The 25,372-nt window shown below is 43.6% G+C and overlaps 1 protein-coding gene across 7 annotated transcripts; it reads right to left on the bottom strand.

Moving 5' to 3' along the window:
* Positions 1-1,709: 1,709 nt before the first annotated feature.
* kat6b (K(lysine) acetyltransferase 6B) lies at positions 1,710-25,366 on the bottom strand. 7 transcript variants are annotated; one of them, XM_005736386.1, is made up of 17 exons: positions 25,019-25,366; positions 21,873-22,735; positions 17,743-17,851; positions 15,732-15,847; positions 15,431-15,512; positions 14,800-14,929; positions 12,422-13,383; positions 11,180-11,301; positions 9,782-9,903; positions 9,510-9,651; positions 9,217-9,378; positions 8,737-8,830; positions 6,976-7,207; positions 6,547-6,706; positions 5,853-6,122; positions 4,759-5,050; positions 1,710-4,625 (listed from the first exon to the last, which is right to left on the bottom strand). In XM_005736386.1, exons 2-17 carry the CDS (start codon positions 22,488-22,490, stop codon positions 1,816-1,818), a joined length of 6,423 nt encoding a protein of 2,140 aa, XP_005736443.1. In that variant the 5' UTR covers positions 22,491-22,735; positions 25,019-25,366; the 3' UTR covers positions 1,710-1,815. The 7 variants fall into 7 exon arrangements, with proteins under 7 accessions (XP_005736443.1, XP_005736446.1, XP_005736445.1 ...); XM_005736389.2 differs by lacking the exon at positions 25,019-25,366 and adding an exon at positions 23,631-23,672; XM_005736388.2 differs by lacking the exon at positions 25,019-25,366 and adding an exon at positions 23,366-23,621.
* Positions 25,367-25,372: the final 6 nt, after the last annotated feature.

The raw sequence follows: 25,372 nt of genomic DNA, 5'->3' as shown, positions 1-25,372 counted from the left end.
TGGCGGGAGTTTAAGACAGCTGCAAACCTCAGTGAACTGAAGAACAGTGGGCCAAAAGTCCCTCACAAAGATGTGAGCGCCTGATAAAGTCAAACAGAGAATGATTACGTCACGTTATTGCTGCTGAAGGTGGTTGTACAAGCAAATGAATCACGGGGTGCACTTGAGTTTTTCACATGACTATATATCAGGGACAGTCTCAAACCAAACTGCAAATCATAGTGAGAAATCCAAGTTGGCTCTCAGATCACTGAATAAATGTCCTACTCGAGGATCAGGTCTACTAAAGCCCGACTCATAAGTATTTTGAGTGCAAATCAAGTTAAGCCTCAGCCCCGTCCTAGCAAATCTCCAGGAAAAAACACCTGCCTGGATTACCACAACCCTTCAAAATCTACCGCTGGGTTCTGCGACACGCATGTTTTGAAATTAAAAGCGGAACAGTGAAGTACATGGTCAATCATAATTTATTCTTATGCTAAAATGTACAGCATTTTAAGTGACTGACAAAAAGGAGAAAAGTCATAAATACAAGAATGTCATTCTGTCCGATTTGTGTGCACATAGCCAGGTATTTCCCCCCGTTCTTACCAGCAACTCTGTACAGGTAGAAAGATTACAAAAGAGCAATATAAACAAAAACACAAGTACAAGTTGCGTTTTACATGCAATCCATTAGCTTAGTTTGGTCTATTCACAGGATCTATTCTTCTACACTTCGGTAAAATATAAATCCAACATTTTATAAAGATAGAAAACAAATCTACAGATGGAATGAAAACGTAGCTTTAAAGGCATTATGTAAAATATCGACTTTGGACTAAATTTATATTTTCTTTATTGTTATTCATCATTATAATCATTTAGTTCTTTTTTTTTTTTAAATTCTGCCACACTTCTGGACATTTCGAAATGTTTTAGAATTTTTCAGGGTAAAAACACTGAGATATGCTTTGTTACTTTGACAGAAATCAGTCTGCTTTATTAAACAGAAAGCTGCCTCAAGGAGATCTGTTACAAAAGACTTCAGAATTATACATACATAGCAATAAAACCTCTCAAACCAAACAGAAAACAAGACTAAGTTTACATATTTTTTTTACATTATTAGAATTAACAAAATATAGTTTTTCATCTTTCTCCCCATAGAGGGAAACCTAGTAAAGGCCAGATATTTTTAAAATGGCTTGCTATTAAGCACAACACTTGTACAGTACTACTCAATGCACTGTCACTAACAGAGACTGAAGCATGCTAGTTGTCACTTTACAAAATAAGTACAATAATTTAAATATACAAAGGCATGAGTATAGTACAAACTAACTGTCAGCACTGTTAGACAGGTACACTGAACAGGTTCAAACAGCCACTATCTCCACCTGTAGCAGGCACGTTAAATGGCTTCATTTGAGGCTGCTACACAAGACCACTGATGAAATCTCTACCTGTGAGCTCTGAACCCGCCTGGTCTAAAGACACATCAGAGACACTAACACTAATTAAATAGATTTTCATCATAATGATGTAAGGCTTCCCATCTGGAGGAACAAAAAATACTTTTCAAACATTAACTTCAAAGTTTACTCACTGATGAAATTTTTTGCATTCTTTCCAAGTGCTGCTGCTTCTGCTGGTTTTTTTAATAAGTCATTAACAATAACAACAACAAGAAAAAAAAAAAAAAAAAAAGGAAAAATAAAGAGACACACACACACACACACAAAAAGAAATAAAGAAAAAAGGGAAAAGGCCAAATCAGTGCATCTTTTAACAGCAAAATGCACACGAGGAGAAGCAGCTCAGTCCTGCGGACAGTTACCGCCTGATGAAAGGCCCTTTCAGGGACTGCTTGGATATGCCTGTGTCCATGTAGCCATGGTGCCCAGCTGGAGTGTACACCATGTTGCCATGTGGTGGAGCCTGCATGGGCTGCTGGGGGTATGGCTGTGTTCCCATCATGCCCATCTGCATAGAGTACTGGGGTGACTGGTTCATATAGGCATGGTTGCCATGGTAGCCACTGTTCATCATGGGCTGGCTCATGCTGTAGCCGTTCATGGCGTTGAGGGAGGGCATGTTCATGGAGTTGACGTTGTAGGCTGGTGCCGGCATGATGTTCATGCTCATGTTCATGCGTGGCATGGCGGCCAGCGTCCTGGATGGCGCCTGCATGGCGACAGCCTGTGGCGGCCGGGGGTACATCTGCTGCTGGTGGTGCGACAGCGAGGCCGACTTGGAGCGTGCAGAGATGTGATTTTTGGAGGCCATCTGAGGCTGGATCCGCTGCGAGTGCGGGATGCCCATGTTGCGCTGTAGCATCATGGGTGGCGGTGAGCTGAGATTCGGGGACGGGGTCACGGTGGCCTGCACCTGTGGGTTGGGGACTCGATGTGGCGTCTGGGACAAGGATACCAGGCTAGAGTGCTGCGATGATAATGAGGGGGTGTTGGCGTATGATGTGATGGGGTGTGAGGCCGTGTGGTTGAAAGGCAGCGAGTGAGGGTGCTCTATGAATGTGTTGGTAAATTGTTGCAATTTGGCGAGACTAAGGCCAGAGGACTGAGAATAGTGCCCGCTGCCATACTCCCCCTGGTGGTTGATCCTCTCATAGAGGGTAAAGTTTTGGTTGCCAGATTCAGGGATGTCTGCCAGCTGCATGGTGGTGGCGAAATTGGTGGGTATGGCGCACTGAGTCATAGACTGCTGCTGGCTGTGCTGACCGTGCTGATTGTGAAGGCTATGCTGAGCATGCGGATTGTGCTGGCTGAGCTGATTGTGCTGCAGGTGATGATTGTGGTGGTGGCTATGCTGGTTGTGGGGATTGTGTTGAGTGTGCTGGGTAAGCTGATTGTGTGGACCGTGCTGATTGTGTTGGGTGTGCTGATTGTGTGGGCCGTGCCTGCTGTGGGAGGTGTGTTGATTGTGTTGGCTGCGCTGGCTGTGTTGACTGTGCTGGTTGTGCTGGCTGTTGCTCGGAGGCCTCTCAACCACGACGCAGCCCTGCGGTGACTTGACGTTGCAGTGCGGCGGTGAGCTCAGGCTGTTCTGCTGGATCATCCCGCAGCTGCCGGGGTTAACGGCAGCCATTTGTTGGCTCACGGCGCAGCTGCTCTGGGGCAGGCCGCTAGGGGGGATGCTGCCGTATGAGCAGCTGTTCTGGCCCATGGTGGAGTCGTAGCTGCTGGGGTTCTCGTAGTTCTCTGTCGTACTCTCAATGCTGCCCAGATCGCTGAAGCCACTGTCCACCACCTGCTGCGAGTGATCCGACACCGACGGTACATCCATCATGGGACTTGTCTCCATATTATGGAGCGACGGCACTGAGATGGCACTGTGGTCAGGGCTGATCTGCGTGTAGCCACTGTCCAGGATGGAGACAGCTGGGCTGTTAACTGAGCGTACTGATTGGCTGGGATGGGAGTGCGCAGAGGAAAGGGGGCTGCTGTGATCTGACTGAGGACAGTCGTCCAGCGAGGTGATCTGGGGGCTCTGGCTCACATGGGCATACGTTTGCAGGTTCCTGCAGGGCTCCTGGCTCTCCACGCAGTCCTGGAAAACCTTCTCCCGCTCGGTCTCCTGCGTCAGGGACTGAACAGCTTGGGCTGTCTCTGAGTCAATCTCTGTGCAGACTGGGGGATCCTCCCTCAGCATGGGATTGAGTATTGGCCTCTCTGCAGGCGGAAGAGGCAGGTGGTGTTCTGGACAAGGACTATGCAAACTCTCTTCCTCTGACTCAGAGTCTGCAGGATTATCAGAGTCTACAGCTGCTTTTGAAGTGACTGCTGCTGCTTCAGGTGCCGGTGTTGCTTCTGATGGTTCTGCCGGCGCGCTATCCTGGATGCTTTCTGTAGCAGTAGCTGGTTCCGCTTCACTACAGAGTACTGTAGAAACCTGCTGACTCAACTCAGAGTCATTGTCTTCTTTTGCATCTAAAAAAGTTGGCGTGCATTTGGGTAAGTCTTTCGAACTCTCTTCCAGGTCTTCTGCATTATTCTCTGGCCCTGCTGTCTTGCTGTGGCGGTCATCTTCATCATCTGCATCCTGATCCTCTATTTGGGCTCTTTGCTCGCCCTCCTCATCTTCCTCATTCTCATTCTCTAGCGATACAGCACCCTCTGTGCTGTGCACTACATCTTTGGCTGGGGATTTCTGCTCATGTTGGACCTCCTGCTGGTCATCTTCAGGTGGTTCTGGTGAATCAGCTGCATCAACTTGCCTTGGGGACACTGCGCCAGGAGAGGCAGCTGGGGAGCACACCAGAGAAGCTACCGGTGATGCTTCTGGAGAGCTCGACTTGTGGGAGCCATGGTCAGCAGGACTTGGGGGCTCAGAGGGGAACCTGTCCAGCATTATATTGGGACTTGCCGAGCCTCTGCCTGCCTTGCTGCCCTCATCGACATGGACGCCATCCTGGTGCGGCCCATCCTTTGCTTCCTCAGTATGAATGTGGTGCTGCTCTGCCTCCATTGGAGTTTCAGGGGGTGTGTAGAGGTTCAGCTTAAAGCCCATCTTTCTTTCGTTCTTTAGCTTCCATTTAGGAGGTCCACGTTTCACTCCTTTGGGCCAGCCTTTCTTCCGTTTCACTGGACGGGGTTTGCTGGGTCTCTTAGAGAGAAGATCAGCTCCTACAGATCAAAACAATGCAACACTTTACTGGTTTGCCATGACATAGGCATAGAAGTGTAGAGAAATAACATAAGAAATATAAAGTTTAGTTGTTTTTTGGTTTTTTGTAAACAGCAGTCACAGCTCAAGTACCTTCATTCCAGTGTTCGAGATTGTCTTTTTGCGCATTTTTCTCCAGCCTTGGGCGACCTCTTCGTCGTTTTATCGGTGCAGCTGGTGTCTTGTCCTTGTGTGCCTCCTCCTCATCTTCTTCATCCATCTCACCGACTCTAAAAGTGCGCTCCAGAAGGGGCATGGGACGCTCATCCTCCGAGTTGTCGAATGGCTCGTTCAGCACCTCTGTCGTCTCGGAGATGGTTTCTGTCGTTACGCTGCTGTTTATCCGCTTTCTTTTACGCCCTCTCTTCTTCAGAACCAGGGTTCTCTGAAATACAAACATGAGAAGAACCAATGAAAACAAACCTCAATCAAAGCAGATTGGTTTTTGTTAATGCTGGAAAGTGGGGCAGTAGTGGATGACCTCCATGATGGTACAGCTTTTAAACCCATACAGGATTCTGTGCTAAATGCAAAATGTTAAAACCACAGCTCAAGACTAAATGTTTGAGCAATGCAGGCTGGTGTGGAAACCCACAAATGAGAAAGGCAGAGTAAGCAGAAACCACAGTCTATATTTTACATTCTCCAGTTATTTCCCACCGACTGCCTCAGACTGTAACCGCTCTTCCCTCTGAAATCCTTCATAAGAAAAATGCGAAATGAATACAGTAACTAATGCACCAAATAAACCCCATCAACCACTGTCATTCTTTTCTGGTTTCCATAGTGTTTTAGTTGAAAAGGTCTCCCCTGACATCATGCAGCCAGTTGTAATATTATCTCCAGCACAAGGGGGCAGTGCCATATAGACAGAACAGATGTGAGGAGCACAGAGGAGGGCAGTAAATTAACCATGACCACTGACAATAGTACAAGGTTTAGCCTGCACAGTCTCGACACCAGCAGTGAAAACACAATCTATTATCTACAGCTGCAGGCACACAGGGAGGCTCGAGATGACAGGAGGAAGCCACTGAACCCTACACTGAATTCATGAATATTTATCAAACCTTTCCATCTCAACCACAACATGCTCTTTAATGAAGGAAAACATCTAGACATACACTCAATCCCACTTTGTCCTAGAAGCAAACTCCACAGTGGCACACACAAACGCTGACAGTCACCTTTCTCTTGGCTGCAAGCATTGCATGGGCTTTTGTCAAGATGGGTGGTGAGCCATCCGAGTCGTCGTCATCGTCGTCAGCTTCCTCATCGCTCACTTCCTCAGTCAGCTGGATGCGCCTGGTCCAGGGCGGTGCGGGCCTTCGTTCGTAGGTCCTGTAGGGAACCTTACAGTGGACCTTCGTGAGAGGTTGCCTACTACTGTGAGTCATCATGTAGCCCTCTCTCTCCTCCTTCTCCCAGCAACTGGCCTGCTCCTTCAGCCGCTCAGCCTGGTAATTAAACAGACAAGATGCATTATCTCTGGGAAAGGCGCACGCACGGATCCAACATCTGAGCAACGACGCTAATGGGAAAGCAAGAGATTGGAATTAACATCATGACAAATGAATCACTGCAGGTTTCTCCTGATAATAAGAGCAGCGTCATGATTGGATGTCTGCCCGTCATGAAGGAAACGTTCCTGTTAAGCGACCGTGGAAAGATTGCATTTCATGGAATATTCAGTACTATCAATTATGCAGTGAACTGATTTAGAGCAATTTTGCACAACATTAGATGCCTGCTGACAGTGAGAATGCCTTTCCCATTAATGGCCTCTATTTGAACTCCCAAGCTAATCAAACAAACATTTACTAACAGCATTGCAGGCAAGCAGAAACAAATAACTAGTGTTTCTTGAACAAAGGAACCTACATCCATCTCTGCTTCCCTCTCCTCCTCAGACAGGACAGCGTTCAGAGTGGTGGAAGGTGTCCAACGCAGGGCGTCTGGATCCACCTCGATCTGACGTGGGTTCGCCCTGAGCTTCTCCATGTGTCGCTGAATCAGTCGTTCCCTTCTGATCAGCACGATCCTATTTCGCGAAGAGGAAAGCACATTACTCTACATCCATAACAAAAGGTAACAGAGGGTGAAGTGTGGTTAAATACGAGCGTTAAAGTAGCGCTCATTGGGGCAGCAGGTGCTTCGTGTCCTTGGGGGTGCTTAACCTGACTTACTTCTGTCAATATTCGGCGGCATTAATGGATATGCTGTTAAAAATACCCGCTGGCCTGGATAAGTCAGACAGCAGAAGCAGCAGCGGCAGCGCAAGTTGAAGGAGACTGTGGCTCTGAAACTGACCTGCCATTCTGTCTGTCAATCATGCCAAGCTGCTGGAGAGTAGCGGCGATGTCATGTGGACACATCCCAGTGGCCCTGCTTATTCCTTTAACACTGATGTGTTTATCTGGGTGCTTATAAAGGTGCTCCAGTATGACACTTTTCCAATATGCCAGGTAGGATAAGCGACCCAGATCTGACAGCGGCTTCTCTGGGGATCCAGCTTGTCCTTCTTGCCTGGTGAGAAGGTAACCTAAAAAGACACGATTCAAACAAAAACAAAATGCTTTAGTCGAGCTGCAGGCAGCGCCTGGGTTATTTCGGATTGTAATCCAATCCCTGCGCCTCCCCCCTTCCCTCTGTATTCATGTAAAGATGTGACGCCAAACCCTAGTTGGGATTCACCTTCAAATAGTGCAAAAGGGAGAGAAGCTTTCCACTCCTTCAACCTCCGTCAGAAGGTATGACACATGCCAGCAAGGGCAACAAAGGAGGTTGAAAGAGGAAACAAAGCGACAGAGCGAAACAGAGAAGCAGCTGGATGTCATTGCTCACAGGAGACTGCACTTAGGAGAGATAACGCACAAGGAAAAAATACTAATATGGATCTGTGTGTAATTAGTTTTATAGCAGCCCTGTCAAGGGTCATCCATTATGAGCGGCATGAAATTAATTAATGCCTTTTAATGTGCACCCACTACTGAGAACCAAACAAGCTAATCTAATCACAAAACAGGGAACACATAATATTCCAGTAATCATGACAATATTCATTACTAAAGCTAAGAACAGCAGCTTGTGATAAATACACTTAGAGATGAATATTCCAATAAGTTAATTGAAAAAGTCGTTTTTCATTTTGTGTCATTTCACAAGTATATTATCATTAATAAAGCAAAACAAAAGCGCTACTCTGAGACCTGTGAATTATGATTTGAAAGAGAACGCTTTACACACACTAATGCTCTGCTGTGAGAGCTACCTGAGACAAAGTGTTCCTCTAATACAATCCAATATAACAGAAAATCTTAATCTAAACAACTTCCAGCTCCAAAGCTACATTTTCCAATAAAGCCTTCAAAGAGCTCAGAACTCAGCTGTGTTCAATCTCCCTTAATCCCTGTCTTTGTTATCAGCACACTCTCAATATCACAGATCCTCTCGCATCTCTGTCTCAATGGTTCCCAAAGTGAACAGGAAATCAAATGCTCCATTACCGCCTGCCCACCCCTGCACTCGCTCCTTTTTTTTCCTTGTCTTCCACGGTCGGCACGGAGACAACCCTTGAAAAATAATAAAATGCCTATAATGACAAAAAATGCCTGCCTAAACACAAAAATCCACTCAAGGCAGCAACTGTTTTCATAAGTGGACTGTGGGCTTTAAATATTGTATGTGTTGCATTTACTAGACTTAAAACAAAAAAACCAGCATCCACAGCTCATCAGAAGTCAAGGAGAGAGAATTTGGTGTGTGTGTGTGTGTGTGTGTGTGTGTCTGTGTGTGTGGGAGGGGGGGGGGCTCTTCAGGCAATGCTTAGGTGAAAACTACTGGCCATCAAATTAATACTGCAGCCAGAATGTTATGTTTCCCACTCCTAATCTTCTGTGATTGCCTAAGCACTGTACATGAATGCTCTTGATTAGACACCCTTGAAAAGCCTTAACAAAATAACAGCACCTTGCCATAAGCTACAAAACTCTGCCTTTAATCTGAAACTGTTTGTAAAGACCAATAATAAAAACCAAGTGTGGTGGTCTAAAAAGGCATTAAGGAACTTACTGAAATCAATAAGGAACCTTCCAAATCCTTGCCTTTGGTACTGAGGCATGATCATTATGCAGGAGACATTGTACTTCTGCTGGCAAAGCTTTTCCTGGGGGAAGGAGAAACAGATCAAGTATGTCAGAGCTCTGCTGAAGCTGGCAATTTACTGCACCTGCCATTGTCCTTGTCTAAAGCTGTGCACATGCACATGCACATCAAATACACAAACCGAGATGTTTCACTAAAAAGTATCACCGTGTGAGAATTACGGCTGCAACTGACATTTGAATTTTTATAACATTAGATATTCCAAGATGATCAATTTACGGTCATCTAAAACTGAGAAAGCAGAAAATTTCCCCACATTTGAACCACTGTGAGGAAGTTAAATCCACATCACTAAATAGACAAACTACCGTGAGGTCTCAGTATCAGCATTCACAAATGATGTGCGGTATTCCTTCATTTCCCATAAAATCACTCCGTAATTCTTACCTTGGAGAAATAGCCCACAAGATGACAGCCTTTCTCATCATTCTTTGTAAGTATGTAGAAGAGGAAAGGCTCCACATCATAATACAAGGTCTTGTGATCCAGGAAAAGCTTGGCTAACAGGCAGAGGTTTTGGCAGAATAGTTTGCTGACATTTCCATCAACCTAAACACGGAATAAAAAGAGCAAGAGGACACTGTTCAAACAGTTCCCATTCCCCCACCCTCCCAGAGCCCATTCAGTGGGATCTCATGCAGCATACAGTTATTGCTTTATTGCTGTAAAGGGAAGCTGACCTCAAATACGGAGAGGTTGTCCTTTCTGTAGATTTCATTGGCTGGCGGGTGGAACCAGCCACACTTCTTTGTGTGTCTCTGGAGGATGTTTTTGCTTCTCATGTACTTCAGACAGAACTCGCATATATAAAGCTTTTGTAATCTGGTGAAGACAAAAACGACAGCTGAGGTTTGTACTTCAGCATGAGAGGCTTTATAACAGGACACTGAAATAAACTCGGCACCAGCAACAAAAGAAATTGGCATTATCTGGTGCAAAAAATACTACTTACCTTGAATATTCAGGTGGGTAAGGTGATGAGTACCAGGTCTGGATCTCATACTTCCCAAATTCAATGACAGCGGGGCATCGAACGGAGTCTGTGTTCATCAGTGATGAACGAGATCCGGTTCTCTGTAAAAAGATTTAACAAAGACACACTGATAAATATAGTGACCCAGATAATTCAGCATTACAGTTCCTCGTGTCAAGAACTCTGTCGAGACGAGATTGTGGTTCATGGTTCTCGTGAGAAATGAAAGACACATCTGCCCAAAATCAGTCGCACAAATAAGATAAGCTTTACCATGCTGACACCCCAGTTACCGATTGAGCCAGTGGTTTCCGTTTCTTTTTTTTTCTTTCAAATGACTATTTTTACTCAGCATTTCTGCATATTCTCTGATGTCTATATGGTTTTCTGAGTCTATAAACAAACTATGTTATATTTGAGCCCTTGATCTTTTTAACCAAAGTTAGTACCTTTTAAATTCGTAAGTATTAGTGAAATAAGCTTTTTTGCTTATTAAGACCCATGCATTCCAGACGTATAGTATATCTATCTGTTTAAATTAAGAGTGAAACTCCAGAGTCATGCTTCAGGGTCTTAGAAAAACAAAATGTTCTGTGGAAAGACAAACAGTTTGACTGAGGCCAAATTGTACCCTCAGTCAAAGATAAACAGTCTGAAGAAGGCGGAGAATTTAACCTATACGAATGTTTTGTTAGCCTGCTCAGTTATGCCCTGCTGCACGGGCCTACAGACCGGACAGTGGTGTTTTACTGTTACAGCCAACACATTTCAAAAGGTGCAGTTTTTAGGGTGAACGTTCTCCAGTTAGCATTGCACAAGTTTCCTTACAGCTCGGAAAGTGAAGGGTAGACAAGTCCCTTTCTTCCATGCAAACTATGGGCAACCTGCTAGCAACCAAAACATGCAAGGAGCCTTTGGTGCAGCACCCTCTTTGCAACCGATTTCATATGGACACTGCCAGCAACCTTAATTAATAACTCCCAAACCGGTCAGGAAATGCACTTTTCCGGAGGGTCTCTAGGCTTGTATGTCTGAAGTGTTAGTCTAAAAATGCTGACAAATGTTCACCTCCAAGAAGTGCAAAATGACACAAAAAAGTCAAAAAGAAGACTTTCTTTTACATGGGTTATTGTTTCATGTATTCTTGGCTTGTATTTAGCTTTTTTATTGGCAAGAGTTTACCAATTAGGCAATGAACACAATTGGATTAGAAGTTGGCTCCTTTTATATTACAATATACTCAAGAGAGCTGAATAAAACTGACATGACATATTATCACTGAAAGACCTTCTTTGTGTATATAATCCCACTTTGGTTCTCCTTTCAGTTTTCTTGCAAGCACGTAAAATGAGCAAAAGATTTATAGCGTTTTCCTACCTGAGCAGCGAGTTCCTGGATTCGTGTGAAGGTCTCGATGTCCTCCTCTGTGACGTGGTCTCTGGACATGGCCGCAAAGTCTGCCTGGGTCTCCTGCTTCACGTGCAGCTCCCCGTTGTGGCCTGTTAGAGGAACAATAGCACGACATCAACACATCAGGCGGCACATCAACAGCGCCCCGTTTGAAGCAGCCGTGGAATAATCTCATAAATGCATTCTATGCAAATGTGCTTATACTGTGAGCACTGCTGCTGAGCCTGTTTGAGGCTGTGTCTCAGAGGAATTTCATAATGTATCATCTTTGCATGTTTATATGAAAATCCCTAATGTAATGAAGTGAAACTAAATCACTCTAATTGCGTAACCGCTTTCATGTGCTTAGTCATCCACCAAGACAGTTTCCCATGAATTAAGAAGCAGATGCAGTGAAGGGAGCGAGTGTCGACATGAAAAGCAACTGATGCTGGAAAGCAGGCAGTAATTTTATGAAAGACATCAACACCATGACTTAACCACCAAAACAAAAACCCATTACAAGTGGAAGTGATGCATCATTAACATATTTATGGAAATGTGCTGGAGGAGTAACGAGTGTTTGTGCGGGATATTGTTTAGAACTTCTTGAAACATACATCCGTTTGGTTTTTTTCCCCCTACATGTCTTTCTTTTTTTTTTTAAGCTGTGACTTCACTCCTGAAGACAGTGAAATGTAAGGGTTACTGCACTTAGGCCATAATCATCGTGTCAGCTCTGAGTCAGCTTGGGTGGGTGAATCACTGGTTCGTAATGACCGCTGGAAGTGAGGTTGAGAGGAGACAGTGATTTCAAGAGTGAGGGTGGGATGAGGAAGAGGGCGATGGGACTACAGTCTCTACTAGGTAGTGATCACAATGGGCGCACTACTGCAGACGGTCGAAGACAGAGCAAGGAGCAACATGAGGGAGTTAGTGGGCCATGCACTATGACAAAAGCCAACGGGCGAGAGGATGGAAGCCACGTATACTCCGCAGTCAAGTCAAAACGCAACGAAATTGTGTTAATAAACTAAAAGAATTTAAATTAGGAGGAAGATTAGTAGTCTGTTAGAGTGCTGAGGGTGCCTTCTCAAAGAAAAGATAAGCTCTAGTCTGGAAAAAAATAACTGCGAGTGTCAAGCTTTTAAAAAATGAAAGTAAAAAATAAAGAAGAAGCTTAGAGGTGTGGAGACGCAGGTCTTGGTTGGAATTTCGAGCCTTGCTTACCATGATTATTCTCAGGCTTAATTCTTCCGTCAGTCAAGTCTCCCTTTCCTGGTGAGAGGGCTCCCTTCTGAGGGCTCCCTTTATACCTCAGCCTGCCTAGTGTCCTGCGCTTTTTAAAGAAAGGGTTACGTTTGAAATGACTGACCATCTTAAACGGGTGTCCTCTGGGTCGGCCTGGCCCAGCAGTTGTGGAGTCTAACCTATTTTTATTAAACTCGCTCTTTCCAAGGCGCTGGGGCCCCGTTTTGGACGTATGGGGGGAGTACTGCTTATGGGGCAGGGGCTTAGGTGGCGCATAGGAAGGTAGTCGCTTTTTCCGTGACTGTCCCTGAGTAGTAAAAATGTGAGAGAGTCCGTCAAAAAGTCCCTTAAGTTGGCTGCTATTGCAGAGACTACTCAGGGAAGGAACACTAGACTGGCTGGAAGAGCTCTGGGGAGAGTTAGCAGAAGTGGAGCTGCTGGACACCTGCGAGGGGGGGCTAAGTCCGGGCAATGTGGAAGCAGGAGGAAGTGCAGAGGATGAGGGGGTTATCTTTTGAGAGGCATCAGCAGCAAAGGCAAACGGCTCTGGTGGCTTGGACAGTTTGGGTGGACCCTTTTCTCTAGAGCTTAACTGTTTGGCGGGCGACTCTATGGCTACAGCTCGCATGTGACGGCCCACGGGGGAAGGAGTAAAGAATTTCGAAAGCCCATCGATAAGCCCTTTAATTTTCTTGTTAACAGTGAGTGTAGCTGGGGTGGAGGTGGGCGTGAGGAGGGGAGTGGTGGAGGGAGTGGAAGTGGTGAATTGGGTGGCGTCGACCGCACAACAAGGGTCTGCAACAGCAAATCTGTCTCGGGCGTCCTTCACAGATGCAGCATGACCAGATGAAGGTGTGGAACAGACGGTAATCTTTTGACCCCTACCAGGTGACCCCCTTCCTCCCAGTGCTACCATGGAGCCGTCACCACTGGTTACAGACCTGCCGGGACAAGAACAGCAAAGTAAATGTAGATCTCACTGCTGACACATGAATGTAACCAAAAACATCAACTCAGACGTGTAATTATGTCATTAACGTTTTGAGGCACAAATCATTCTCAGAAATGTAATGTCGTTAACAGTAATATTTATACAAAGCCTAAAGTCTTGCTTCATATTTCCTGTTCAGAGTTATCTGCGAGATTCTTAGTTAGACACAATAATTTTTGTTTTCTCTACCCTGACACCAGGAGCTCATATTCCCAGGCACAGGATGAATAAAATGCTCACAGCATGATGTAAGTTGTGGACATCTATTCATTTTCACACATAAAAATGTCTGTCTATATAATTATAACCTGTATAACCATCTATATAATTTAACTGTTACTGTTGTTGCTGTAACATACAGCAGAAATGCCCCAACGTGGCATCAATAAAGGGCATTCAAACTATTATTAGCACTGCTACTGACTGAAAATAGCATTTAAATAGAAATATTGTAATGATAGAGGGGCTGCACGAATCATCTTACATTCACTTTTTTCAACTTTTTTATATCAAGATATATTTTCAAATCAAGATATAAAATACATCTGCACATCTTGCCTGAAAATACTAAACCTTCTGTAGTTTTAAGGGGCTTGCTACAGCCCAGAGCGAACACACCGTCCAGCTATAGACTGTTTAAAAAGATGGAAGTAGCCACACACATGTCAGCCATCACTGTGAGCAGACGCTCATAGGGGAAGTGAGCCATCAGTTCTAAGGTAGCCCTACCTTAAAGCATACTCAGGTTTGTTCTCCTTTTTGACACTAATCACGAGCATTATTTACAAAAATAACTTCAACTATGTTGTACTTAGTATGACAGAAACCACAAATTCATTAGGAAAGTGGTTCCAGAGGTCACAGAACAAGGGTGCAGAAAGGTCATTTTTGAGTAGATGAGTCTCCTCCCGCTGGCTATTAGAAAAACAAGACTTGGTAGCAACGACCATCTTTTATAAAGGCTATATATATAAAGTCTACGGATCTCCTTTATCCAATAACAACACTTAAGTGCTGTTTACACGTGAATTTACCAATATTAATTCTATGTAATGCATAGAAGTGATCTGTATTTGTTTCCCATTTTTGGGTGTTCTTATTCTCTGTGGAGGCTAGATGTATTATAGCTTATGTTTAAATTTATAGTTAATCAGGTCAGGAACTTAAACCAGAGTCAAGCTATAAACTGTAATGCATGCATGTTTGCAAAGGACCATGGATCGTTTACTATAAAAATGGCAATTTGACTTCTCTACAGAAATGTTGCCATGTATTGAGATCTTACCAGCAGATGCACTATTATTACACCAAACAATTAACCTTGAGTATAACGTAACTGCTGTTAGTTAGATTACAGCACACTTACATTCTTTGTTTGAGCTTATTTCTGGGCCTTCCGATTGGCTTTGCATATCGACGTTTGATCTGATCGGCTTTCTTGTGCAGCAGTTTCTTCCCGTTCTCCTTCGGCCTGCAGACTTGGCAGATCCAGGTTCCTGGAGGGTGTCCAAACAGAGAGAGTACCGTTTGGGTGGGTTCATCAATTCAGAGGACATACAGTACATTCATTTGAAACATTTCCTTTAATAGGAAGAGCTGGCGAGATTCCCACCAGCTCACAATGACAATCAATTACTCAGCACAAAGCGAAAATCCATAAGAAAAACATTGGGTCAGTTCTCCGTTTGGAAAAATAGACTTTGCGTCAGCTTGTTGAGCTCAGCTATGTGACTCGTATGAATTGCCTGCCAAATATCCTTCTACAGTACGTGCACCATCATTACAAGCCTCAATGTAGGGTCAGTACTGTAATCCAGAGATAGCAAATCTCCCCAGGGAAGCTGGAATAATTTGATATGCATGCAAAGCTCCTAATAAGCCACCGCTGCTTCTCTGTGTGCTGAGTGACAGCCCCAAACGGCCTTCTGTGAAGAAAAGGCTTTGAATTGACAGCAGAGGGGGGAAAACAGAGAAGCCAGACAGTATAAACACCTCACCTTTTGGCATTCTTGAAAGCGGCGGATCGCAGCATTCCATGTGAAAGCCCCGATCACATGAATCGCAGAACAGCATCTCATCCTGAAAGGGAACAGCAGGCATGTGTAAAGGATGTCCCAGTTGCATACATGTAACACCCCCGTCATTTAAAGTCTTTCTTTTTTTGAAAAATAAGCCCAATTGTGCACAAGAGAGGCTTTACAAATCTCAACAAATCCTCAGGGATGCACAAAATGGGATCTACCTTCAAGCCAACAACACTGAAAATGGTGTGTGTTAAGATGCATGTGTAATACTCACAGCGTTTTTCCCCTGTATTCGACAGGAGCTGCAGGTTTTGCATTCAATACACTGCCACCGTAATCTCTTCACATTTGAGGTTAATTCAGGGGAAAACTTCAGACATGATGGATGTCCTTTAGGAGCAATAAAAAATGCATATTAGCACAGGACATTTTACCACCGCTGGCGCTGTCACCGAGCCAGAGACAAGGTTTTTCATTTGTCAACACAGTCAGGTTAAACATTAACATATTACATCACTAAAAAACAATGCTGGGCCTGTGCCTGTATGTCCACAACACTTTTCCTCCTGGCACAAGTTGTGTCTAAAAACAGTATGATCAAACATCTGAGCCACTAATTACAGATAATTTGATCTTAATGAGGCAGAAACAGTAGCAGCACTCATTCTAATGGAAGCTGATCCATGAAAGTCATGTAAAAGCTTGCCTCTTCTCTCACCCGGCTCCCTCTCATGGTTGTAAAACAGCTGTTTTACAGTGAGAGCACAATTTGTGTACACTACGAGTGGTTAATGAAAACCACCTCGACGCTACTTAGTCAAATTTGAGCTATAAAAATGTCACCAGGAGAACAATTCCTTACGGCATTTAAAATAATTGTTCAAACATAAATGACTCCTAGGCAGAGGTAATTTTATGGGGGGTTAGCAGTTTTGTCTGGAACAAAAGAACACTAAAGGAAATGCCAACAATCTGCAGCGGGGAAAGGTTGATCTTTGATCTGCTATAACTGGAGTGGCTCTATAAAATAATTTGAAGTGAGCGAAAATGACTTGGGTGATTTCAGATTGTAATGGTCACTTGGAGCATCTGCCCTTCTGAGGCTTGCAAGTAATTTGGATCCCTCCAGCCACTCAATTTGCAGATTGTTCTTCCAATAAATCCCAATCCCTTAAAGGGAAGAGAAAAATATGGTGAAAGAATATGAAATCTGCCTAACCGATGCAGAAAACTGCTACCGCCAAGGTTGGATGACTTGAATATATACTGAACACTGTGAGATGACAGAAATTTGTTGGCATTTCTTTAATACTGCCGATGTAATTAGTTTATATCAGGCAATGTGTCTGCTTAATGCCCCCCCCTACCCCCGAATAATCTATTTATGTCTATATATTCACACTCTTGGAGCGTGACTTCTACCCATTAGGTTTTGACTGCTCAACAGTTGTTCTGTGTATCAGGTACAACATGGTTGGAGGGTTAGCCCTTTAAAGCTGAGTACACAGTGTGTGTGTGTCTTTTTTTATTGATCTTGTACAATGTGTTAACTTGCTTTACACATTTTAATTGGCCTTCCTCCACGGCCAGAACCTGCTCGCACGCTATGGGTCAATCAACCTGCCACAATGTAAAAGCTCACTGTGAGCGCAAACACCCAGGTAATAAAGTTTATTCAAATAGGATTGGCTGTGTATTCAGTGTTGACAAGAAAGAAGGAGAAAGAGTCACTCACTCACACACACAGACAGAAAGTGGTAATTCTGCACTATTCTGCAGCCAAAACTGACACCGCTGCCTTTAAATGGTAAATTTAGGTCAAGTAGGATTTATTATACTTGAGAAATAAACAAGTTAATGTATCACAAAGGAGCGTTACTGAAAAGAAGATGTTTATGTTTTTGTTGGGATACTGATAATATGCCAAAATAATGCAAGAACATGTTTTTGAAAACATCGAGCACTACTGAGTCGTGACACGAAAACACAGGCACATACTAAACTGTGAATTTTAACACCATTAAATGTGCAAAATGTTTGACTGATGATAGAAATCTAGCTTAGTTTGCACAACATTTCAAACACAACATTTCATACATATAGCATAAATATGACATCATGTTATACGCCAGTGCAGAGATTTTAACCACATTTCTGACCTATGTCCACATATACGCTGACACTGTTGCCTCTGAGCTAACATACCAGCAGTTTAGTCTTGTTTACAGTATGTTATGGCTCGTGGGAACATGCAGTAAAGTGAAGCGTTACACAAGGTGACTTACCACTGCTCCCACAGTCTGCACAGGACAGCAGCTCTTCTGGCCGCTTGTCCCGATTTGACTCTTTCGTTCCGAGACAGAAACTGCATATTGGGATGGGGTCGACCCGGAGCTGGTGTGGGAACACAAGCAAAGACAAACTGATTAAGGGACAGAATGACAGACTGTGTGTGCAGCGCTGAAATCTTTGATCCAGATTTTGAGATCACTATTCATGTATTGCTGGTTAACATGAAAAGTGCGGATTCAATGAAACTCCCATGAAAATATCAGCGGGAAGAAGCAGCTTAGAGAATGGGGGAAAAAAATAAAAGAGTGGAGTTCTCACAGACTAGAAATGAATAATAAATGAATCTTATCCTCAGAGATATGCTGCATCTGAGATCCACCTCTTTTATCCATTACATCTGAATGGGTAAGTGATCTTAGTAATCATAGTTTAAGGGCTTAATCCAATTCTTAAAGCTTGCACTCCAGTCTGAAAGGATTAACCAGCATGTAATCAAATTACCTCAATAATAAAACATGCTCTCATTGTTACTGCCATGATCCACAGTAAATGTTGCAAGTCTCAGAACAAACGCTCATTTAAGGGCTTACGGTTAAGTTCAGAAGAAGTAAAATATGAGCTCAAGGTTTAAGAGGATTTCCCCATTGATCACTCAGAATGAAGAGAGGCCGACTTCAGAGAGAGCGAGAGCTGGGAAGACTTTGTGTCATTACTTCATACAAAGCCAGTCAAAGTCTAATGAATCTTAGGCTGAAATCAAGACCAGACTTAACTGAGATGGCTGCAGTATGGCTTTCACAAGTCTCCCTTTAAATGTGAGATCATACATAAAAGCCTCTTACAGAAGCAACAAACAAACTGCGGTTTCCTTCTCAGCTCGAGAGGAAGTTCTTAACGGAAAATAACACTCGCAGGGTGTGACCGTAAATAACCCACCTCATCATCAGTTTACACACTAAGGCCTCACCAATTGACTGGAGCCTTGGAGGGCCCTCTAGGGATGGCCATAATTAGTTCCTGGTTTCTATGACGCAGATCATCATCCTGACCATAACCCAATTTGCATCTTTCAAATTTCTGCTGGCACTGACCTCCCTCTGACCCTCATTTGAATCGGGGGAGGTGTTGTTTTTCCTTTTCCATTCGTCAACAAAACACAAAAACAGCAGCATCCCTTCAACCCGTCACTCCACTCCAAATGAACCCCAGAGGGAAAGTGAAGCAAGGATGCAATGGCAATCTGGTCATTGTTCCTGGCTGTATCAATTACTTGCTACGGCGAGGGGAAGCAGTTTACTGCCACATCAATGATTACTCTATTTTCCAACCTGCCAGGTCAATATTTGAAAGCGGGCTGGCATTAGAAGCAGACTGCTGCTCACACAGCTGTGATTATGGACATAAAACCACAAAAAAATCTATGTGATGAGCTTTGTGATGACTCTACACCTGTATGATTTAACACTGTGGCTCGGAGGTAACTGGTGATTTTTGATATATGTGATGATAACTCACAATAAAACACATCTCACCCAGACAAAAGGCAGCAAGTTCAAGAAGGGCAGACAACATTGCCTTCACAGTCCAAATGCACATAATGATCTCAATGATTTTTGTTCGCAAAAGGGACAAAATAACAATAAGATCAACAAACAATCAGGAGCAGAGTCACAGAGGGTGGATAACCTTATATGCTGTTCAAACCTTCTGCTTCTGACGGGCAACCAATCAGAAAAAAGCTGGTGTGAAGGGGGCAAAAGACAGATAGAAAATGGCTTATTAGAGTCGATATAATATAAATAAAGATTATTATCAACGCATAAACAACGCAAAGCTACTGTAGTAGTACAGTCCAAGAATTAAAATATAGAGCTGAAATTACCATTACAGGTCACCTATAAGAACAAAATGTTATAATGAATATCTCTGGTGTAAAGGCAGAAGCTGAATTTTTAGAACTTGTTGTGGACGTTTTGCTTAATTTTCTGTCATTTCCAAAATGTTGTTGCTTTTAAAGCCCTGTGTTTTGTTAACTCGACTGTGCAAAATCTGCCAGCTAAGGCTTCATCAAAGTTGAATTGAGACTTGCTTCAAGCAGACAAAAGGGGAAAAACATTAGCAGTCGTCCTTGATCACCGATCAACGAAGTCTGTGTTATCACTGCTAACAGATGCAGACAACAGGATTTGAGAACAGAGCCTTGGTGTTAGGAATACTTTGGGTTATGCCTTGTTGTTTAGGTACATGAAGTGCACTGTGTGACACTTTCATTATAGGTTAACAGACAACTATAAATATGATTTCCGCTAAAGTGATAAAGACTGATAATGACAGTGCTAATGTGCAACCTGTGTACGCCGCTGATGAAATGCTCCAAGCACAGTGATGTGAAGTTGTTTAAAATAATAAGTCTTAATAAGGCTCCATAACACAGTCTCCACTGACTCAGCTATGAAGGCTGGATTAATTTCCATTAGGAATATTCTTGTGTCTGGTGATTAAAAACCAATAGCAATTTGAAATCTGTACAAGAGAAAAATGCAAAAGAAAGAAGAGATGCTGATGATTTACTTGGGGATTCTAAATTAAGTACATTACAGGAAATTATGCTGCTTCAAAAGAGCAGGCTGTCCTGAGTGAGGGGGTGGGGTCCTATTAGAACAGTGCTGGTAGAGAGAAAGAGAGAGAGAGCTCAAGTGGTTGCATAACACAGCAGGAAAAAAACTCTCATTCCTTGCCTTTGTTCCTGCCAGAGTCTCTTCAGAATCTAATAAACTCTAAACCAAGACTGCTCTTTTTTACCTCAAAGTATCTCTTATTCTCAGCACACACACTCAACTACTGAGCAGGCAGAGCTGTCTCATCCTTTGAAGTGAACAGCAAACCTGGACCCGGCGAGGTGATGTCATCAGGCCGCGAGCAATAGGTTGAAATGTTCCAAATGGAAAACAGCAGGCCTTCCTCAGCTATGAGAACCACTGCAGGACACTGTGTCTCTAAACACTTCTCAGTTTCACTTTTGGCCTCACCACAGACACAGTCACAGTTGTGGCTGCAGTATCAAGGTGTCGCTTCCTGATTATTCACTGTGAAACTGGTGAAGAGCAGAGTGACATCTCTATAGCCTGATGCTGCTTGCTACTTCAGCTGCATAACTTGTGCATAAACTAGACCGCATTTCATCTTGATAAGCCTCAACACATGATATGCAAAAAGCCTTGACAACACACTAACTAGATGACTACACACACTGCACTTTAGGTCACGCAGTGAAAACCATTTTCCATCAAGCACTCTTCCCACTCTTTGACAGTGTCTTAAAATTGCAAAGCAAGAACAAAAGTGCTGTCATCTTGCAGACATTTGTCAGCAGCGTGTGTTATTGTTAAACACCAGTAACAAAGACACAATCTCTGCAAACTATAAACCACCCTGTGGATGTCGAAAGTTTGTTTATATGGTGTTATTTCCTCTCTGGGGCATCTCAGTTTGCACCAAGTTCATAACAGCTGCATGCAGTCGGGAGAATATTCAGTCTTACTTTCTCAACACATGCTCATTCACGTGCAAATTACCAATAATCTATCATAATTTTGTTCACCAACTCACAAGAACGCCAGCCACATCCTTTAAGGTCATTAGGCTAGAGTTACATAACCTGTGGGAAGCCTACAGCAGACTGCCTACCACACAGTCAGCATGACTTTCTGATTATCCAAGCTCTCTTATTATGGAGACCAACAGCAACACAATCCCAAAGGGACGCACTCTAGATGGCGTTGTTTCAGACCTGCCCAGCTTTAAGTCCCAAAGATTAAGACAACAATCATAAAAGTCCTACTCTTAAGTGGCCTGAACTTTCAACCTTCCCAACTGCTGAAGGTTTCAAATAAATGCCACTGCTGAAGAACCCAAAAAAAGCTGTGGCACATGTCAGAGCTTGACAAGAAGATCAAAAACAATAAGACATCAACAACAGCAGGAATATGTTTCTACTTTTAGGAATGTCTCCTTTTGGGTTAACAGCAGCATTAGGCAAAGAAAACTCAGAATGACACATGAATCAACACGACTGAAGTAAGATCAAGAAGGAGTAACAATGCAGAGGCCGAGGAGTGTGTACCTGGTCTCGCTCGTGGGGGAGGAGTGTCACAGATGACAGGACCAAGGTGGAAGCACTTGGACACCTGGAGCTCCTTCCCTCTACGCTTCCATGGCTGAGCTTATACCTCGGACCATTTTTTGACAATCTGCCAGTGTTAACTGCTCGCTTAGCAGCCAGCCGCAACCTCTGCCGGAAAGCGGGGTTATCAACAATGTCTGAGAGGTCATCCTGGTTCCTCAGATACCTCTCGATGTTCTTTAGCGAGGAGCCATGGGTATCATCCAGGCCTTCGATGGCCCTCCTAAGCATTTTATTCCAATCAATATGGCGCAGATCGCTCGAATTCCATATAGATTCCTTTGATGGCACAGGTGCATTTGCAGGCAAGATTGATCCAACTCTTCCGGGATGTCCTGGGTCCTTGTAGGAGGCGCTTCCTTTATTTGTAACCTTGAGGATAGAGCCATCGTGAACACTTAATTCCAACTGCTCAAGGACGGTCTTCTTGTCCAGTCCATGTGACGTTGCCACCGCATGGCAAATTCTCTCCTCTGAGGGCCTCTGCTTTTGCCTTTTGATTTTCTGTATTGCTTCAAGAATCCACTCCGTGTAAAGAGGGTTTGCAAGTTTTACCATGGTTGAACAATTAGCCTCACAAAAATGAGATCCATAAAGATTCCCCCTTTCTGCTGCTGAAAACTGGGTACATCCACATCCTTAGTAAGATCAAGAAGTTATGTTCCACAACCGCATCCGCTCACTATTTCTTCTCAATCCCGGGTATCTCACATTGAACTTCAACAAAAGTTGGCACTAGTAAATTCCACAATGGTAGTCACCAGCTGACCAGGAGCTGAGTTTATTAAAATTCCAGATTAAATCTAAAAGAAAAACAGAAAAAACAACAAATAGTCAGATCACCTTTTATTTCTCCTTATTCACATTCTGTAAACTATCTGATGGCACATCGGGTATGAAAGCTAAGCCAGAGGAATGCAGGACTTTTTAAGATGTGCTAAAACATGAGAAACAGATGGATAAAAACAGATGCAGGCGCTGTCATGGCTGCTAAAGAAATCAGAGTGACTTAATCCATAGTCTGACACTATAATCCACACACCAAACCAGATGTCCATTTCAAAAGAGACTCTTTTTTCCCTTCTTCTAAAAGTAGTGAGTTTTCACACTATGACAGGCAGCTAGAAACTTCTACCGACTTCTGGGAAAGTGTACACAGTCACCTCGAAAGAAACACATTTTCGGTTTCAGAGTCCCTTTCGCATTTGGAAAAAAACAGAGGCAACCTTAGGAGTTAACATTTATTTCTGCTGCACGTAAATATCACACACAAACTGGCTAAAAACACACATATTACAGTCAAAAAGAGGAAATCATACGTAAAAGTTTAACCGTTAGTTGTCCGCACGAGACTTTTTTTGACAGCTCCACGTCCGCGGCGACGAAACTGATCAGCGCGAGCTTTAATGATACACGTAATAATCAATGCTCACTTCCTGACAGCTGCTGACAGGCGCTTCGGGGCACGTCCGCAGTCGCCACCGAGCCGTTTGACGACGGAAGAAAGCGGTGGTAAGACAAAAAAAACTACGTTAACACACCGAAGAGTTTGCGCTCCGCCGAGTTGAGCAGATAAATGACAGCGTTGCCAGCATTACTGATGTCACCTAAACAGTCGCCATTTTGTTACAATGTTGTAGTTTACATGAATCCGACATGACGCTGATTACAATCCAATGGAGTCTCATTAAAGCTTACCTACACTAATGTGCCCTCCCTAGCAACTTCAATATTGGCTGTAAAGACAAGATCCGATTTCTGGTTTGATAAAGCACATGTCAATCTTTATGTATGAGCTCACTCTAAGAGGCACGGCACTGGCTGTATGATCTGTCACTTCACTCAATTGACCCGCCTCTTAAGGTGCCTACAGTGACGAATTGATATCATTCACCTCCAGCACGCGTTACATCTGAACTTGCGGCTCCATACGTAGCGAAGGGTTATTATTAAGTTATAAATACACTATATCAGGCATTAAATAGTAAGTTGCAATTAAATGAGACGAATATTTAACCTCATTTACAAAGCGTTTAACACCGGCCCACCTTTACTCCGATTCCCTCCTTGAAACAGTTGGTTACACTTGAAAGTGATTTGGATCGTTTTAGACTTTAATTGGCTGTTTGTTAAATCTATCATTTGTTTGCATAAAACCTGCAAAGGCCCTCACTGCTGGTTTAAAGTGGCACACATATCTCTATTTATTTATTTATTTATTTTTAAATAATTCCAGGTAGCATATGCAAGACTCCTGCAGGCATAAATGCATGCTATCGCCTTCTCCCCTCCTCCGTCCCTGCCTCCTTCTCTCTTTATCTTCCTCCCCTTTTTTATAATTTCCCCGAGAGGAGCCGTAATTCTCCCGATATTTAACATTTAAACTATTAAATTGAGAGGGGGGAAGATAAATATATATTCCGTTACGCGTTATGTTAAAAAAAAAAGTAGGTTTTGCGCTCGCTCCACATCCGCCAGCAAAATTATATTAACGTCCCGTGTTGCGCCGTGCAACGATGGCATGACCTCTTTATCACCATTAACTATCAAATATCTCCAATGAGGACAAATAGTGAGCCCTGGAGGCGGGAGAGAGGGATGTGAGGGGGGGAGTAAAGATGTTCAGTAGGGAATACAAGTTAACACGGCTGCCGGGAGAGTGGCTCCTTCATCACCGCTTCTCAATTATGTATCGCTAGTTCTTTCGCTTCAAGTAGTGCTCCCCATCTCTCAGCTTCACCTCACATTTCTCACCTAAGCTATACACATATATATATTAGAAATGATACACAAGCCTCCTTTTTGATTTTTCGCAGTATTTTTCTTTCTCCACCCCCCCTTACACACTCACCACCACCACTGTTAAGATGTTATAGGCTGCACAGAACCGATCTCTAATCAGACGCCGCCGTGGGCGAGAAGGCACAACAAATTAACGGCAAGTTTCATGCAAGGATGAACATATAACTAGTAGGAAAGAGGTAAAAAAAAAAGAAAAGAAAGAGGGAGCGAGAGAGGGAGAGCGTGAGGGAGAGAGGGAGAGAGAGAGGGCACAGGCTACCGTAAATATTTGCTGGTAGTTTTACCTCTTCAAGTTTTTCCCCCCCTCGGATAGTCCTCTTCATTATCGGGGAAAACGTCGAAGGATAAAATGCGACGCGACATATCCGAGCGATTTCGCGGGATTTGATGTCCTGAAACGAAGGCTGAAAAGCTTGCGCCGAGACATGGAGAGGACCTGATAACAACTAATTGAAAGGTTAATCTACATAGCAGCCTGTGACAAAGTGGTACCCTCCCCCTTCTTCTTCTTCCACTGTAGACATCCCTACTTCAGTGTAGTGGAGCGGACCGTCGCCCCTTTAGTGCGCTCCTACAATGATATTGTCAATTTCACTTTTTTTTTTCCTCCCCTCTCACCACTACCACCTCACCATCAA

Source organism: Pundamilia nyererei, unplaced genomic scaffold (assembly GCF_000239375.1).
Source record: "Pundamilia nyererei isolate P.nyererei 1_Seehausen unplaced genomic scaffold, PunNye1.0 scaffold00069, whole genome shotgun sequence".
Classification (NCBI taxonomy): Eukaryota; Metazoa; Chordata; class Actinopteri; order Cichliformes; family Cichlidae; genus Pundamilia; species Pundamilia nyererei.
The sequence above is the reverse complement of the archived record's forward strand: the minus strand, read 5'-3'. Positions and strand labels throughout refer to the sequence as shown.